The sequence below is a fragment of the Olea europaea genome, chromosome 18 (assembly GCF_002742605.1).
Source record: "Olea europaea var. sylvestris chromosome 18, O_europaea_v1, whole genome shotgun sequence".
In the NCBI taxonomy this organism is placed as follows: Eukaryota; Viridiplantae; Streptophyta; class Magnoliopsida; order Lamiales; family Oleaceae; genus Olea; species Olea europaea.
In genome coordinates this window covers 5,757,730-5,776,476 of record NC_036254.1, presented here as the reverse complement: position 1 = coordinate 5,776,476, position 18,747 = coordinate 5,757,730, and the positions used below count along the sequence as shown (strand labels likewise).

The 18,747-nt window shown below is 33.7% G+C and overlaps 2 protein-coding genes across 7 annotated transcripts; both read right to left on the bottom strand.

Moving 5' to 3' along the window:
* Positions 1-6,846: 6,846 nt before the first annotated feature.
* On the bottom strand, positions 6,847-8,792 carry LOC111367290 (transcription factor bHLH87). Of its 2 annotated transcripts, none has more exons than XM_022988087.1 (2): positions 8,696-8,792; positions 6,847-8,277 (listed from the first exon to the last, which is right to left on the bottom strand). In XM_022988087.1, the coding sequence occupies exons 1-2, from the start codon at positions 8,701-8,703 to the stop codon at positions 7,005-7,007; spliced, it is 1,281 nt and encodes a 426-aa protein (XP_022843855.1). In that variant the 5' UTR covers positions 8,704-8,792; the 3' UTR covers positions 6,847-7,004. The 2 variants fall into 2 exon arrangements, with proteins under 2 accessions (XP_022843855.1, XP_022843857.1); XM_022988089.1 differs by lacking the exon at positions 8,696-8,792 and adding an exon at positions 8,405-8,686.
* A 5,268-nt stretch (positions 8,793-14,060) lies between these two features.
* On the bottom strand, positions 14,061-18,568 carry LOC111367289. 5 transcript variants are annotated; one of them, XR_002697782.1, is made up of 3 exons: positions 18,083-18,568; positions 15,174-15,305; positions 14,061-14,457 (listed from the first exon to the last, which is right to left on the bottom strand). XR_002697782.1 is itself a non-coding variant. In XM_022988086.1 (3 exons), the coding sequence occupies exons 1-3, from the start codon at positions 18,291-18,293 to the stop codon at positions 14,343-14,345; spliced, it is 432 nt and encodes a 143-aa protein (XP_022843854.1). In that variant the 5' UTR covers positions 18,294-18,568; the 3' UTR covers positions 14,061-14,342. The 5 variants fall into 5 exon arrangements, 1 of the variants encoding a protein (XP_022843854.1); XM_022988086.1 differs by having other exon boundaries at positions 15,200-15,305; XR_002697781.1 differs by lacking the exon at positions 15,174-15,305.
* Between the last annotated feature and the right edge of the window lie 179 nt (positions 18,569-18,747).

The following is an 18,747-nucleotide window of genomic DNA, read 5'->3' as shown; positions in this document are numbered from 1 at the left end:
AGATGTTAGAAATATCATTTAGAATGATAGATATACTCACCTCTAAAATTATATTAAACTCCATAAGAAGTATAAAAAAAAAAATAATAATAACTAAAATAAATTTTAAAAAAATTGAGAGTAGCAAATCCAAAACTCTGTTTGTTAGGTGTAAATTTCAAAATAGACGATGGGGGTCAAGAAAATCAAGGTTATCTAGTTAGCAATTATAAGAAAAAGAATAGAGGCAAGTCTAGGTCTACGTCAAGATCTAAACACAAAAAATGATATGAATGTAGGAAAATTGAACTTTTTATCAGAGAGTTCTATAAGAAAAAGAAAAAAAAAAAAATAGAAAGTGTAGTTGAAGAAAAAGTAATATAAACTGTTAAATTAGTAATGAAAAGGGGGGTGGAAGGGATCCGTATATGTTTTCTATGTTGATCAGAATGTGCAGAAAGAGCTAGATCTGAATGCGAAAACTATAGATGTTTATTTAGTCACAGAGCATTATTTGATTTGAATACTGCAAATTATGTAGTTAACAATGATAAGATTCAAGAGTGGATCTTGGATTCAGGCTGCACCCTTCATATGATATCAAAAAGATGCTGATTTTAAGATTAAAAAAATTAAAAATTAAATGGTGTAATCAAGAATAATATGGCCTATAAGATTGAGGGAAGGGTCACGTGACCTTAAAATTTGAAAACGAATATATCTATACCCTAGAAAGAGTCAAATATATCCTTGAATTAAATAGAAATTTAATTTCAATGGAGACTAATATAATTTAGGAAGGAAAATTTGGGAATGATTTGCTGAAAGTGATCAAGGGATCATTGTCATTTCAAATGAGTCAAAAGAAAAGGTATTTATGTTACCAAGGTTAAAACATTGTTAGAACACAAAGTTGAAGCTTCTAATGTTGAATCTAATTCCACCTTAAAATTAATGACTCAAAAAGCTTGCTCATGCAAGATAGGAAGACCTTCATATTTTACACAAATATGGAATTTTCGAAAAGATTTCATTTTGTGAGCATTGCACCCTAAAAAATGCCCCATAGACTACATCTTAATAATGAAAAATATAAAACACAATCACACTTGAATGTATATATTCTGATTTGTGGGGACTGACTCTAACACCACAAAGGGAGGAAATAAATATTTTCTCTCATTGATTGATGATTTCTCAAGGAAAGTATAGATTTTTTTATTAGAACAAAAATTTGATCCTTTAAAAAAATTCAAAACTAAAATACACTTCCTAAAAATTAGATGGGAAATAAAATTAAAATTGTTGATCTCGTTTTTCGTAGGAGCAACGTGACCAATATATCCTAACGTCTCTTACATCCACATAAGCTTGCTTCTGCACACTACGACAAATCGTTAGCCATATATGACCTATTCCGACAATGGGGACGGTTGTCGCATGCACTTCAACAATCAAATTAGTTGATGAAGTATTTGGGTTTGGGACGTGAGGCCACTTATGTAAAAAGGGGTTTGACTTTGGAAGAGTATGTAAGAAATGTAGAGAATGAAAAATTATAAATTGAGAGTCTAAACTCGCATTATTTGTGAATGGCAAAAAAGTGTGATCTTTTATAGTAAAAGGATACGAGTAAGAGCCGTTGGATGAAAAGACACACGCGGCCTCATCTAAATGACCGAGGCCTCTTATCATTAGCGTCAATCAATCAAATGCCTTTGATGTTATAACCCTTTTTGCCACCCTACCCCTGATGTATAGGGCTTTAGACTGACTTTTTGACTTGGTAGGTTTGCTGTTGCAGTGAACATTAATCATTAATTGTAGATTCTTCGTAGAGGATCATCTACAGAGCCCCTACTTGCCTCACCTCGTCCATTAGTGCTCGGCCTTCCATATGGGTTTGGGCCCAATACATGGATTCAATCTATCATTGGAGTTCGGTCTGTAGGTAAATTTTAGAAAATCAAATCAAACCGAAGGCCTGTGTATTCACAGTTTCCTTAAATCGAATTCGCCGCCTCACCGGAGTGCAAGAAGTTTTGATCGGTGTTCGATTCCCAGGATACAATCGGTTGTTGGTTCACGCTGCACTATGTTAACCGCTTGTGAACTAGCTGTGATATATTCTATCTCACAAAGAAATTATAAGCATAAAGAAGAACTTGAAAATGAGAAAGAAAATTGTTGCTTAGAGGAAGAAACTTGCATTTCACTTGTGATTTTCCAACCTAGAGAGACTCCTATTTATACCAATGGAAGAAAAGCTAGCTCTTTAATCAAAGAGTTAAACCATTCATTGATAAATGAGTTAAAAACATGAAGGGACTTGAGTTACAACATATGAAGAGACTTCTATTTAATATTTTTCATTCAATTCTAACATGGCCAAATTGTCACATGGATAGAATGATATGGAGTACAGGATGAGATTCGCTTGTTGTGTGGCTGCCAAGTGGCCATACTTGGAGTCTCATACAAAATTGTACCCTATACACCCTAGCAGAGTGGAGTGGCTAAAAAAATGAACAACTGATGCCACCATGTTTTCAGCGAATTTGCTTCGTAAAATCGTCGTGTAAGTTTACGTACTCAAAAGTCAGATCATCAAACTGAGTCAGCTCGTTGAAAAGTTGAATAATCTCTTTACTCAATTACTGGTCGTTTCTTAAGCCCCATTTGACCCCCATTTTTTTGAAATAAAAATGAATGGAATAGTATTTTTTTTTAAAAATGAATGGTTGAAAAGGAAGGAAATTTTTTTGATTTACGTGTAATATTATTTTATGTAAGATTGTGTAGTTGAGAATAGGAGAGAGAAATAAAATGTAATGGAATGAGCGCCAAATGGGGCTAAGATGCTTTAATCTAGCGTGGGAAAAGAAAAAAGTCAAGTTCTTGTAATTTTTCCTTTAATTAAATTTTTCATCAAAATTGCCTTTAATTATTAGTTAGTTTTTAGATTTATGTACAAAACTTTTATTCATCCATAATAGTATATGAGACAACATCGACGAGGGTGAATAAAATATTGATTTGTCAAGTATGAAATTGATTCACCTCCGAGATATCAAGAAGAGTAAAGAAATAAAAATAGAATATTTAAAAAAATAATAATAACAAAAACAAGAGCCAAACGAGGGAAAAAAAATTCACATAAAAGAGAGAATTTCATCAAGTGAAAAATGATACAATCAACACAATATTTCACACACCCAGGAATGTTCTCCGGCCAGACCTAACAATAACGAGTATTGGTGAACACATATCAGTTTGAATAATTTTTTTGTCTATTGAATGGTCAACTAAATGAAAAGAAGAAGAATGCATTACTGATTATCAAAGACCAAGCAATAGAGTTGGATGATTCTAATGGATTCAAAGTAAGATTGAATTTTATTATTTTTTTTTATTTTTTGTAATGGACCATCTTAGGTTTATATTTATCTTGCAGAAGGAGATTGATGTTTTGGGCTCGTTGGATGGTTTGAGACCTTTTGAGTTGTAATATATAGTCATTTTGACTTCGCTATTAGTGTCTTTATAAGTGTAGTAAGAATTGAATGACCAATTCAACGCAAAAAATTGAGAAACAAAAAAATTAAAATACGTTCGAACACTCAAGGATGTGACCAAGCAAAGAGTCAAAAATGCTAAAACAAACCACCTTATCTAGAAACATCACAATCATTCATGTTTTTTTTCGTCGGTAGTGTCCTAATTTTGTTTCAATTTCTACTAAGAATCATTTTCCAAGGTTGTTTAAGGATTATTATTTAAATCACTTAAAAGTAAACATTGTTTAAAACCTAAATTCATTTCAATTTGTAAAATTAGAAAGAAAATTCATAGTCAATTTCCTATAGTCCCAAAAAAAAACTAAAAGCATTTCCTAGAGATTCTTTATATATGAGATACTCTCCATTTTAAATAGTTAACCTTTAAAATTATGTTTTAAAATACTCTTTAAATTAACGTTTTAATTTAGGTATCTCTATAACTAAATGTCATAAAAGTGTTTCAATTTTTAATATAAGAAAATATTAAAATAATATCAAGTTTTAATATAAGAAAATATTAAAATAATATCAAGAAAATCTAGTTAAAATAAAAAATAGAGAAAGACAATAAATATTTTTTAGGAGTAGTAAAATTAAGTGTTAAATATAAATGGTCTATTGGAATATTTCAAAATTTTAACTTTCTAAATTTATTTATAGATACTCTCTAAATGATAGAATATATTTATTAAAAATAGAGAGCCTTTTGGAGATACTGTAAGACTCTATGCAACCAAGGCAAGTTGCCAAATGACGACATCGTTTAGCTAACCATATATTGAACTAGCTACAACCTGACAATTTCCAATATCTTTCAAGTAGAAAATCATATTCTTATGAAGGCACATATTGATTTTATAAACACGCAATTGATCAATTCGGTTGCAATTTTGTTTCTTTGAAGAAAAGACCAAATAAACGAGTCATCTCATAGTTAGAGAAAACGTTAAAAACGAAAAATAATTAACAACAAATTCGAAATTTTCTAATGGGATTTAGGAGAATAGAAAGAAATTTAGAAATTGGCAATGTTTACGAGTGATTGAGAAGGTTAGTTCGAATGAATTAGGTCATGAAATGGAATTGACACAATTGATGGTCACGTCTATATTTTATACACCACCTACTTTAAGTTTCAAGAATATGACATATCGGCTTATCGTATTGAAAAAAGTTAGTCGGTCTCTTTATATTCCCTTAACTCTTACCTTGAGTCGTTCAAATTATTGTTACTTGCCGAAATTTCTTTCTACCTATGGTAAATTGATTTTGTTGTCACGTAAAAATTGACTATTGAAATATCCTCAATTCCTATTTTATTCCATTTGGAGTGGGACCATGAAAGACGAGACATTTTGTTATCTCTATTCTCTTCGTAAGTAGGGGTTCTTTAACCCTTCCAAACAAGAGACATAGCATAGGTCGGTGAGGTTTTTTGTTTTTTTTTTTTGGCACTATTTTATTTACATAGAACCCACCTCCATATGAGACTTCTGTAATGTCTCTGTGAGATCCATTTCTGTACAAATAAATTTTCTCTAAAAACATATAAGTGTGCACGAGTACAGGTAGCCTTGTTTTTTTTTTATTTTTTTATTGTGGGTGAATGGGGAAGGGAAGACAACGGCCAAAAAAGAAGAATGATGTGCTTAGCATTAGCAATAAGGTTTATGGGTGAATTTCAAGGACCACGCCTGGATTGAATCAAGGAGACAGGACCACTGACTAATTTGCACTACTATTAAGAGAATGTTTACTGCATTGATTATTCAACTAATTTAGATAATTATAATTAATTATTCTATTAAGATCTCCAAGAAATTTAATTAACTAGCTAATTAACAAATAAATTATCCAGATTAAACAATCTAAAAGTGGTCATCACTTTTCAGCCCTATGATATGTGATATAATTACTTAATTCAAACTAGATTATAATCGTTTCATTCTTTATTGTACTGAAATTTTGCAGCGGAAAGAGGACGTAGCTCTGACTCGCTTTCGATGTTCAAAATATTCATAATCTTCACGTCTCTATATACATTACTTAAAAAATATGGTTTCAGGCACGAATTTTTCATTTTTAAAACCTTGATATACGTTGCTATTACTCTTTATGAACGGAATATTTGGAAACGCAAATCCATTGCTAATTTAAGGGTCGACCGTAGGTAAAGAGTAAACATTTTACTAACGAATTTTTCGTTGGTAAAGTATGAATCTTTTACCAATGAAATTTCCGTTGGTAAAAATTTTAACCAATACCAACTGACTTTTCGTTGGTAAATGTCTATCATTACAATTAGTAAAAATCAATGTTGTAAATAGTCGCATAGGTGTGAGGCATGGTTAAAAAAAATTTATTTATTCATTTATTATTGTTATTACTATTTATTTAATAATTCTAATTTTTTTTTTAACTTTTAGGCAACCGAATTGAAAGGCCAAAATATTTTTTAACCACTTATTGGACCACAAATTAATTTATAGAGGACAATTTCGAAAACTTTGTTGTGAACTTTCGATGTGGGATAATTGAATTACTTTTACCAATGGATAATTCGTTTCTAATTACCAACGGGATATTTTTAGGTGAAATGTCCAAATGTTAAATAATTACATGAGGGACGGAATATCCGTTGGTAAAGACATATCATTGTTACCAATGAAAAATCCGTTACTGATTATCGTAGTTGAAACTGAATTACTTTTACCAATGGATTGCATCCGTTGGTAATATTCTGTACGTCACCTATGAATATTTCGTTGGTGAAAGAACCAAATGTTAAATGGTTACATAAGGCACGAAATATCCGTTGGTAAAGAGCTATCATCTTTACCAACGAAAAATTCGTTGGTGATTATCGTAGCTAAAAGTGAGTAACTTTTACCAATGGATAATCTGTTTTTAATTATCAACGGATGCAATTCGTTGGTAATTTTTCGTAGGTAAAAAGTTGTTTTTTAGTAGTGATATAATGGATAGTATAAACATGTATGTCTTGTTTGACAACAATAGACGACGAAACTGGTCCTCATGCCAGACAAAAATACCAAGGCACACCAAATAATACTCTTTTCTGAAAATTGACATTTTGTTATTGGTGCTTCTCTGATCAATGAAAAAGAGGCTAATTAGGCAATTAAATTAAAGAAGCTGGTGGTGGAATAAATCTGTGCCCCTTTTGAGTTCCTGCATTGCAGGTGTAATGATGACGATAATAATTAAAAGATGCAAAATATAAGTGAAAATCTGATCACAGAAATAAGCCATTAATCATGGCTTCATCATGATATGAATCTTGAAGTTTGAGGCAGTAAAGATTAATGATTTTCAAAGTTACATCATAATGAGTTAATGATGATTACTATGATTACAAAGATTAGATTTTGGGAAAAATACATGGTTGATTAACATCAGAACATGATATCTAGATCACGAAGGAAAAAAAAAAATCAGAAAATCTCAACTTTTTGATTGGTAGATTGGGTTAGGGTTCTGCAGAGATAGCTGATTTTGCATGGCAAATGGAGGGTTGAATGTGTAGAAAACAGGATTAGTAATTGTAGAGAAATTGACAGTAGTGTCAATCTTCTGGCCTAATCCTTCAAGTGCTTTAACTTGTGATCTTAGGAACTTGAGATAATTTGCAGCTTCATCAAGCATTGATGCAGTGTCCATTTTGCTTCCTCCTGGGACTAGTCCCTGCAAAACCCTAATTCTTTCACTTATTCTTTCCCTCCTTTGTCTTGCAGCGACGGTTTGTGGATCAGTTGATATTTTTACGTTCTTTCTTTTGGGCTTCTCGACCGCCTCAACACCAAAATTCACCGGCCTGAAGGCAGCAGCCTGATAAATCATCTCTTTCATTTGAGCGATGGCTTCTGAATCGGGTTCATCCATGGAGGATGCAGATAAGGTAGGCTGCTGGAAGTTTATGTTTGACGAATTTGAATAATAATCTGATCTGGGCTTCTTAGATTTCTGAGGATTAGACGAATGATTTGACTGATGAAAATCAAGATTTTGGTACTGTAATCCATTTGGTTTGATTAGTTGACTTTCTGATCTGCTTCTCTTGTTGGGATTAGGCTTATTATTAGCACCTGAAAAACTGGATTGAATGACATATTCATCAGTCGAAGCTCGTGATACTGTTCTATTGGTGTAATGTTTTACAGTGGATGCAGATGTGCCGTCCGATTTGATGAGGGCGCTTGAATTTGGATTCCACAAATCTTTGCTATCAGAGAAAAGCATGGAAATCCCATCATCTTCAACTGATGTGTCTGGTTTGCTGTTGGTTGTTGATAACAAGCAATCAATGGATTCTAGAGAGCCCGGATTCGAAATTCCAGCCTTGATTTCTTGAAGACCACCAAAAACTTGTCGATTTTCCAGGCCGAATTCAGCACTGAGGCAATTTTGTTGATTAATCATTGTAGAATTAGGCCTATTAACTTCAGCGGAAGAACTCATATGGCCATTAATGGCGACTCCACAGCTTGTCGATTTTGGAGTCATTGTCGACATATTCCAGTTTGAAGAACCCAACTGCTGAATCATCTCAATTTTTTGGAGCGGTTGAATTGGACTTAAAAAATAGTTTGAAAGACAACCATTCGACTCGGAAATTATCAAGTTTTCTTGAATATCCTGATGCTGATTTCTCCATGAAGAGGAAGTGTCTGTAAAATTATCCCATTCAAAACTATCCATTTGATTTTTGTGCACAAACCTGAAAAACCACAATCTATATCATTTTTTCCTCTCATTAATTCCATATCCAGTACTAAACAAAATGCAGAACTCCAATCTCATGTATTAAAATGAAGAGGGGAAAAAATTAAAACACGGAGGCATACCGATCGGAAATCAGAACCAAGATGCTGCAAGAAGGCTTTGAACTTGAGAATATTGATAAGTAGAGAAGGAAAAAAAAATGTAAACACTACTTAATGAGAAACTGAAATCTTCAAGAAAAACAGGCATTGCCGACGTCAGTTTTAGCTACTAATTTTGTCCAAAGCAGATTATTATGTAACTGAAAAAAAGCTAAGATAAAAGTCCAAAAACCATTTAATATTAAATGAATCAAAAACCAAAACATTTATTATTATAGATAGTTATCGATGACGAGCTTTGGACATACATACCATACCATGAGCTGCTATGAAGGGCCAAAGTTGTTGAATTCTTTGTAAAATTGGTGGTTGGAAGATCTGGCTTATATGAAGAAAATGGGAAGAGGGTTTTATAAATAAATATACTTCAATGCATACAGCAAATACTGAGAAATACTTATAATTAAATAAGTACAAATGAATGAATGAATAAGGTAATTCAATATTCTGTTTTTTTGTTTTGAAAGTTGACAAGAGATGCAAATGGTTTTGAAAAGATAAGGTTTTTAGTCAGTTTGGTGGGGCTGTAAGAAGTGTTTGTTCTTCAAGCATGAAGCCATTTTGAAGTTTAATTTAGTATAAGTTGGTTTGTGAAAATAATTAATTAAATGTAAGTTTATTAAGTGGGAAAAACGAAGTTCTGACCTCCTTTTTGCTACTCAAGTCTCAAACCATTTCATGCGCTCTGTAAAGTTTCAGAAAACTGCAAATTAAGCATTTTTGATCAGTTACTTTACTAAAAGATTTCTGTTAATCATAGTTTTAACTTTTAATCATAATCATTTTTGTGCTCAAGAACTTTAACTTTTTGATTTTCACAAGCATAAAAGAGGCATAGGGCAATGATTTGTTGTGTTTTTGTAAAAAAATGATATTTCAACGTCTCCAATATTTTTAACAGCCCTCGTAGCATAACGAGTTCAAATCTGCATGATATTTACTGGAGTCAAGTTTGACACTTATGTATAAATGGCAATTATTGGCTTGGATTTGTAGGGGTGTAAATAAAACCGAAAATCTCTCAAGATTGGGGTAGAGCCAGCACCGACGAGCCATAATGACCACCCGTGGTGGCTTCGCCGTATTTTTTTCCTCATATATTGAGCGGCTGCACTCTAGCTCGAATTCGCCCTAACTCACTCGAATTCCTAGATCCGTCACTATAATCAAGATCTACAGATATATTTTCTTAGGATGAATGTGTGAGTGCGCATGCGTACGTAGAGGGGAGTTTTGGAGTTAAAAAGGATGTTTGTTGGGAGACAAGAAAAAAGATTCAGAAGAGAAGATGCAACTTGCTCCTAGGATTGATTTATGTTGGATATTGGTTAAATAAATTGAGAATTGAAAATCGATTAAAGTTCGTATCGAATTCGGCCAAATACTCAAAAGCTCGACTCGATCCGTTTAGGCAAAATTGTTTGCCACTTCGCCGCTTTGGGGCGCACAAACGGGGATCGACCTGGGTGTATTGTTTGGAAAGGGTGCATGGTTTGGCATTAGTGAATAGACACCTTTTCATAAAGGTGCATTGTTTGGAAAGGGTGCATGGTTTGGCCTCAACTATTTCGTCCACACCCCTTCATGGTCTATAAATAGGACCCTTTGGGTGTCCTATTCCTCACAGTTTGATATGCAAAAACGTCTCTCATCCTCTCTTCTATCCAAAATCAAAATCATTTCATTTATTTTGATTTTCTTTCATTTCATCTGTGGAGTACATAAGCCTACATTTGGTTCGTTGTACTTGTGTTTTGGAGTGCTACAAACACAAGTGTAGCCGTTGTATTTTGGGAGTCGATTGCCGAAATCCGTAGACACCGTTGCGGGGCAAATTCGACTTAAGGACAAAGAGTCCAACTCTTGCCTCGGCTTTGTCACCATCATTATACTTATTTCGGCGTCACTATTCACAAAATTCTTCCAACAATTTATTCTTTCACTTCTCATCCATTTTCTCCAGTATGTTTTTTCCCCCAATCTTTATTTACTCTCACGGAAAAAAAATGTATGTACAGAGGGGGGACTATCGAACCTTGTCCCCCCTCTCACATAACACGTGGGCCCCGTGTGTATTAAATAATGTCAAACCTTGGCCCCCACCTCTTATTGTGAATAATAGGTAAAAGATTACGTAAAAAAATTTGGTACGTGTAGCATAGTCTTTACTCTCACACACACATAAAAACACAAAACGCGATAGGGCATCTGGTTTCTGAGATTTCATCACATGCATCCCATCACTACAGCTAATTTGAATGGGTTCCCATAGCAGTTTTACTTCTTTTATGCCACTCTGAGCTTAAAAAATTTACTTAATTTAAATAAACAATTTTTTATAAGTTGGATTATGAATTACTTGTTTGACAATAAATTAAGCAACTTTCAAAATAAATTACTTTTTTTCGCACAAATTACTATATCTTGACATTTTGTATAGATTACTTTATTGGATGGATATATAGCTCGCCCACTTGAACTTAAAAAAGGTAGAAAAGCTGATGACTAATAAGAGGATCATGCTACATGTATCTAAAAATTTTACCTAATCTTTTATATACTACTCACAATATGGGGTGGAGACCACAGCTCGGATTTTTCAAATACACGTGGGGCCCGCGTGTTTTGTGAGAGGAGGGACACGGTTCGATAACCCCCTTCGGTACATATATCTTTTTCCATAATAAGACTGGTTGGAAGAAGAGACGAAGGAAATGATTTGTCCGCATGTACTATATTGATTTATATTTCTTTTTATTTTAGCACAATAGAGTTTTGTCAGTTGATTATTAGTAATATATTAGTTTTTCTTTTTCAGAAAAAAAAAAAATTGGATTAAGCTCGGTGGTCGATATATATAAATCCCCAATGCAGCTACTAGTTTTTTTTTTTTTTTTTTTTTGAAGAATTAAAGTCGCATAGAAGTATGCAAGTAATATTATATTGTGTTGAAAAAATTATTCATTTGCCAGTCAACTAGAGCATAACATTTAGTTAGACCCTTCTACTTTTTTTTCTTGGTTCTGAGCATTGGATGAATTGGTTCAAGTATTTCAATATTAGGAACAACTCATTATACTTCAGGTATTTCATAAACTAAATCATTTGGATCCACATAATTATTGAAACCAAATCCCAACCAGAACCATTGATTCCAATTCGAGTTCAATTCTATCCAAAATACATTTTTTAAGAACAATCATGAGTTGACAATATGAATTATTTTTTCAATATCTAGTAGAAATATAATTAATAAAATATATTAACAAATATATATTTCAATACTTTTTTAATCTAGTGCAAATGTCACCAAATAATATCCAATATCTAGAGGGCGTTTGACACCCATTTTTAAGGAAAAATGAATTTTAGAATAGTAGATTAATGAAGAATGTGTGGATGAAATATTTTTTATTTACGTGTAATATTATTTTAATGAAAAATGTGTGATTGTAAAGAAGAGAGAGAGAGAGAGAGATACATTTTGAAAAAAAATGAAAATCAAACAGGATCCTGATATAATGCCTAATGGTATCCAATTTAGACTATAGCTCTACGTGCGAAGCCTCAAGAAAGGTTTGTAAGATGAAAAACGTGTAATATAAGGTTGAAAGTGACTATGAATTAAAGTAATTCGATTAAATTATTCAATTAAATCACCCTAGGTCTAGCCACTACAAAGCCCTTTACAAGGTCAACACCCATTCTTTATATTCTCTAAGTCACAAGACTAGTTTGTCGAGTTTCTTAAAGATGGACACCAATGAAATTAGTAGGTACTTTGGTTTTTAAACTTTGGGGAATTTTCCAAATAATATGGTAATTCTAAAATTTGACGATTGGGCTATACAGTAATCGGCCCAAGGCCCACTGATGGCAGTGGTCCATTCGCAGATGAATGTCAAAATCCAACAATAAATGCCTCCGTTCTATACCCGCGTTATTCCTGCTACTGGGACGTGGATTGTTGGCTTCACTATCGTCATTCTCCAGTCGGCTCGGCTTAGCAACTCACTAATGGGACCCATTTAGATGAAGCACACGTGAACCCAACGATCTTAGTCACACGTGGCCTCGTGTTATTGGCCAACCAAATACCCCGACACCAAATCAAAAATTGGGACCGTCCATCTGATCAGTTGACATTTTCAAATTTTATTTTAAGAGAGTAGAGATCTAACCCTCACTTTTTAACTGTATTCTTCCAACTTCCCCACAAACAAAGAGTAAATAATAATAATAATAATAAAATATATTAATAGATATTTTGCACCATCTTCATAGAAATTTGATAAACACAATAGACAGTTGATACCACGGTCTGCTTTATTCAACACTATCGCTCTTTTTCCATGAAATCTTTTGGGAAGAAGAATTTCATATAGAACATTAACCATTTCAACAACATTAACACTTTAATACATCTAGAAGATTGTCAAGCACATTCCACAATGCTAAAACGAGTACGAGACAATCTACAATGATTGCGGGGACCTTTGCGTGTTGTCCAATTTAGACACGTCAATGGAACACACACATGCTTCACTTAGGCCCTAGAAAGTAACTAGACTCGTATAATTCAATATCAGATACGTCATCCCAAAACACAATTGACTTTCTCGATCATGTCCTAAACAAGGTCAATTGTATTTCGGGTCCTAAGAGGTCCGTGGAAAGTCTTTTCCCTCACAATGGGAATGGCACGACCCCCAGGAGTAAAGGCTCACACCAGAGAAGACTTTAAAGCAACAATGGAAGTTAAAGCATTAAAGATCCATGAACGCTGCAGATCACAGCAAAATTATGCATGAATACAGTGAATTTGTCAAACAGAGTGGGCTAAAGCAGGACCCCTAAACCGGCCAAAAGCCGATTGTGGGGACTTCTATCCCTGCCAGGATGCCTAGTCACTTTCGTAACATTTTCTAGAAGTAACAGTCCACATCCAGTCCAGTAGTAATCCCATAATTTCCCAGCTGGCTGCCGTCACGGCCGTGATATCAACCCCCCTTCTAAAGCAGACTAAGGTACACAAATAATTCATTCACAGCTTAATGTTAGTTAAGCAGACTATGGGACAGAAATAATTCGTTTGTAATAATATTGATAGATCGCATATGAAACTACATACAATAACTACATGTGGGCATGTGTAGTTCCAGGGACGGGGGCTGCTCTAAATGGAAACCTCCATTCAGAGGCAACGGAGCTTCATAAAGATAGACAAACATGATTGTAAGGTTCCCATTCGGTCCTTAACTGGTACAGAGGAACCAAGATAAACTGAGTGGTGTACGCAAACTCTAAAATTAAACTCTTAAGGGTACTCGACGTGAAATTGCATTTTAAATAAATTTCTCTTCATGAATGTTGAAGAAGGAACAAAGCTTATCCAAATTCAGGGATGCACCTACTTCTAGAACCAAAGGTCAGTTATATAATAAAATCAAGCCTTTGATGCTAATAGATCCATAATAAATAGAAGTCATTCTCATTCAAGACGATAACGTAGATCAAATAAGACAAATATCTATATGCAGTTATATGCTCAAGTCAGGAGTATAGGAGACGATTGTGTTCTCTATATAAGGAAACAAATTTTAGCACTAAAATCATCTATCAACAAAACAAAAGACTTACATTAACATAATAAACATTTACAGAAATTTATGTGCACATATCGAAATAAACAAGTACGGTATTACAGGATAAACCAATATTCACACAAACCAGTGCTAGTAATTCCAATATCTGGAAGCGACCATAAGAATCATAAGACCTTAGTCTAGCCGCAGGACAAGTTGGCAAATCTGCATATTTATTTTCATTCCAGCATAAACATCAGGAATAAAATCACTCAATTTTTCATGATCATGTCACATAAGAGTTTCCAGCTGTTCTAACGGGCTAGCATCTCAACAGGTCTGCATTTGTGACACCTTCCATTGCAGCAATAAGTAGCCAAAACACATATCAAAAGACACCTGGAGCCACCCAATAGTATCACTTGGAAGCTAGAAATACACATCAAATTAGATCAAAATAACCCAATTACTCAAAATCAAGACTGAGAAGCTAACTTTCAAGCAAGAAGCATTCCATTGAAGTTCTGAACCCTATTGTCCAGTACATTGATAGCAAAGATAATAGCACCCGCTACATATACAAGTTCAAAGGTAACAAAAACAAATTTTTTCATCCGAAAACAATCTTCTGGCATGCTTTAGAGATCTGACGAAACATGGTTCATCCAAAAACTGAATGAAGATTATAGAAGTCAAGATATATTTCAATCCACAAAAGAATCAACTTTCAGTCCAACAAAGAAAGTTTTCTCGTCATTTTTACCCATTGCAACTTAAGTCAAATTAAATACAAGCGTGCTTAAGAAGAAACTGTGGAAATCATATTATTAAACCCAAGTTTTTTACAAAAATAATTAAGCCCTTGTTTGAGCCCCATTCTTTTGAAAAAATGCATTTTTCAACAGTATTTTGATATCATTTCAACCACACATTCTTCAATAAAATAATATTATACGCAAATTCAAAAATTTTCCTTATTTTTTATCCACACATTTTCCATCAATAAATTATTCAAAATTCATTCTTTCCACAAAATGGGGCTCAAACAAACGGCCAAGTTAGGATTCGAGGTATTCTCACTCTGAGGATAACAATAATCATACGAAAATTGATATATAAGTATGCTATGTATGAAGTTATATTACCATTGTCCCAAATACAAAAAGATCACCTTCTCCTGTTCAATATCTGCTTCAAAACATCTCTTCCATGTGGTGCAGAGTTTACTCTTTTGATTAGTTTCTTTACTTTGAGCACATAAGAGTTACAACATGAACCTATAAGAGATATTTGTGGGCATATCAAATGTTGTTATTGTAGAGTAAAATAATTGATTTTTAGTTTTGCTAGCTTAGTGCTCCAAAAGATCACAAGGTTCATCGATTAAATACAAAAAACACTCTGTCTGTGAATAAGGTGGTTTCCAAATTAAACCTTAGATTGAAGCAAACCTTCATTACATGCTTCCAACTTCTCCATTTTTTCCTAAAGACTACTAAGTCCAAGGTTCAAATCCAGGTAAGCCTCAAACTTCTCCTAAAATAACACATGCATACTGTAACACTTTTATTTAACCTTACAAAGACTGATCAGAGAAATATTGAGCACAAGAAGAAATTACCTCGACCAACTTCAACCTTTTTATTTAACCAAAATAAGCAAAGTAAATTATGACGGTATACTTATGAATGAATGTCTTAATCTTCAATTTTAATAGAAGGTATATTGATGGAAATTTAAAAAAAAAAAAAAACACTTCCAAAGTTAAAGACTCATTTCAGGATGAATCCATTTCCTGAAGTTTCATTTTTGTTAGTTTAGTGATTTTCCTTGTTTGATTTCAACATTGAGCTCTTGTTTGACAACCATTGTTTCAAAACTCTTTATTTTACATACTCGTTTTTAATAATATATTCACACAATAAAATATTTTGCACATAAACCCAAAAATTTTTCCTACTTTTTAAACACGCATTCTCCAAAAACTTACAATTTAAAACAGAGTTTTTGCCAAATAATGGCCATCAAACTATGGCTAAGTAATCGAGTTCATTGTAAAATGCATGATTGAATATTAAATACAACATCCTGAAATTTTCTCCTCTAGTTCTTCCCCATTCTCCTCTCAAATTCTCTTTGTTTCTTCATCTTCGTCTCTCCTCTTGTCCTTCTCTATATTCTCGGTTTGACATAGTGTGCTGCATCGTATATATCAGCTGACTAGTCTTTTCATCATCAAATTGATCTCTCTGAACGATTTTCATAAAAACATGCCAGTCTTTATCACTGGGATTGTCCATCTAAAATATTAGCTCCATTTGAAATGCAAAGGCAAATGGCTTATCATCCTGCTTTAACCCCTTGCCTTTTAACACCCTATTGCATTCAATGATTCAATCAACACATCTTTGCCACCTCCTTAATCCAACTCAATTATGTCTTTCAAAATCCCAAATTAATTCATCTCTCTTAAGATGGCCACCTATATCAAAATGCACAGAACAAGAATGTAACGTAAAGTAAAAAATATAAGCAACTATGTAAACACACATGGCTAGTAATCTAATTTACCTGTAGGAATTGTTTAAGAAAAGAGATATCTAGTTGAACTTTATTTTATTTAATTTTCTGTAAAATCCACAGCATTCGGTCAGGAGCTTTTAGGTTCCTTTCCAAACGATATCCCCTAACCCTCCATGAATAATAGAAAGGAGTAGTGCATGGAGGGGACATAAAGCCTTACGTCAGGATATACATCAAGAGGATGTAACGAACATTTAAAGCAAGATTCAAACTAGTAAGTATTACTTCTATAACATTTAAAGTAGATAATAGAAATTTTATGAGTTAACATAAGGAACTTGGAGACGGTCTAAAAATATGAGCCCAAACAACTACCCATGAATTTCGGAAGGCTGCAAAACCGTGGAGCACTCTTCTGGACACCAAAATTGGCATGGATTTCAATGAAGTTTTGATTTCCCCAATAACATATTGAGTATTCCAAGCCTCACTAGGCTCTGTGGACACCAATTGAATAGCCACAAGAGAGTCAAGTTCAATCCAAAATTTTTGAACCCCACTTAAGGGTGCTCTTGGCTCCACCTCAACATTAGCGCAATGAGAGTATAGGAGCAGTGTGCCCAAACAACCTGTCTGAGCCACGCCAGCCCCTCACCATCCCCTACTCTGAGGGTTGCCTTTACAACACCCATCCATGTTCACTTCGTACTCTCCCACCAATGGTTTTAGCCAATCATAACAAGCTTATCTAAATTGTGGTGTTTTCTTTGTTTCAACTTAGTTTTCTCGTACTCCACATGAGTTATTCCTATGATAGTTCCATTGAAAAGTTAACTTCCTGGATTATGATTTAGTATGCTGGAATATTGATCATTATAACCAAATAATCTAGCATAGTTTCTATCACAAATCATTAGCTCTAGTTTCGAGCTTCCCATTAGTACCAAATACAAGTCAAACCAAAATTTAGAAGTTAAACCAACCATGTTATGTTGGATAGCTCTAAACTCTTTCTTCTTGACATTCAAGCCAAACACCACATGCACTACATTTTGCATATTCTTACTCAAGCTTTGGTTTAAAATTATGCAAAATGAATCTAAAACAACCCCCTGTTCCAAGGAAATTAAAGGAAAAGTTAAACCAAAAACCCGGGGGTGGGGGGGGTGGGGGGCAATACCAATAGTAAATTATTTTCATTTTTGTTTAAAACATAATTAACCGTAGGCTGCAGAGGAGATTGATACATTCTACATTCGGTTTTCGCATTTTTACAAATTTCTTTTTCGATTTATTCAAAACACTATCTTCTTCAGCACCAAAAATTGACTGACATGAAAACTCCAGAATTAGAAACCCCTAACATTGTACATTATTATCCAATCATAACACGTGAACTCTTGTTTATATATACAATTAGTGCATGTGTATGTGCATAAAATTACCTATGAGATGAAAATTTCAAAATATTGTAAAAGCTAATGATTCTTGAATTCCATCCAATAACAATTAAATACGAATGAAATAGCACCTGAATTTCGATATCCAGAACGTTCACCTAAAGCATTTGACAAATTCCTCAACAATTTCGATGAAACTGCAAAAAAAAAATAAAAAAAACCTCTTTCCGCGGCAGAAACCTTAACAATAAACATAGCTTCAAATATTTCTGACTGAAACCCTACAATATAGACGATTTTTTTTGACAAAAACCTCATCAAATTGACATCCAGATATTCCATCAGAGCTGCTCATCGAAATCCTCAATAATATATAGATAAAACTGCAAATTAACCAAAAAAATAAAAAAATGGATAATTTCTCGACAAAACCTCACTCGAGGATTGAAGTCTCAAAAAAATTTGGACCATTTCTCGATTTGTGCGTGTCATCCTTGCGCAGGGGCCATGCTAATCTTCTCTGTATCGTTCCAATTTTATCGGATGTCCCCGAAGGGACGAAACACCCGTCCCAGCGTTTGCAATATAAACTGGTAAAGAATTCTAGATGTTGTCGATGTGGGAGTTCAACACTTGAGATTCAGTTTGGATAGGACTGGTAAGTTTTTGGGCTCGGGTACCGAGCTTCACTTCTAGTCTCAATTACGGGCCAGGCCTTGTTGATGGGATCGGACCACGAGCTCGGTCCTTACTTATATTTATTGTCTATAATGGATCTTTTGTCTACCTTAAATTT

Bases quoted from the DNA above. Each gene is read 5' to 3' on its own strand.
- LOC111367289 (XM_022988086.1), bottom strand. From the start codon at position 18,293: ATGGAATATCTGGATGTCAATTTGATGAGGTTTTTGTCAAAAAAAATC. The intron at 15,306-18,082 runs GTGCTATTTCAT...TATCTCTTATAG, and splicing joins TTCTGGATATCGAAATTCAG to GTTCATGTTGTAACTCTTAT. The intron at 14,458-15,199 runs GTGATCTTTTTG...GTGTATTTCTAG, and splicing joins CAGATATTGAACAGGAGAAG to CTTCCAAGTGATACTATTGG.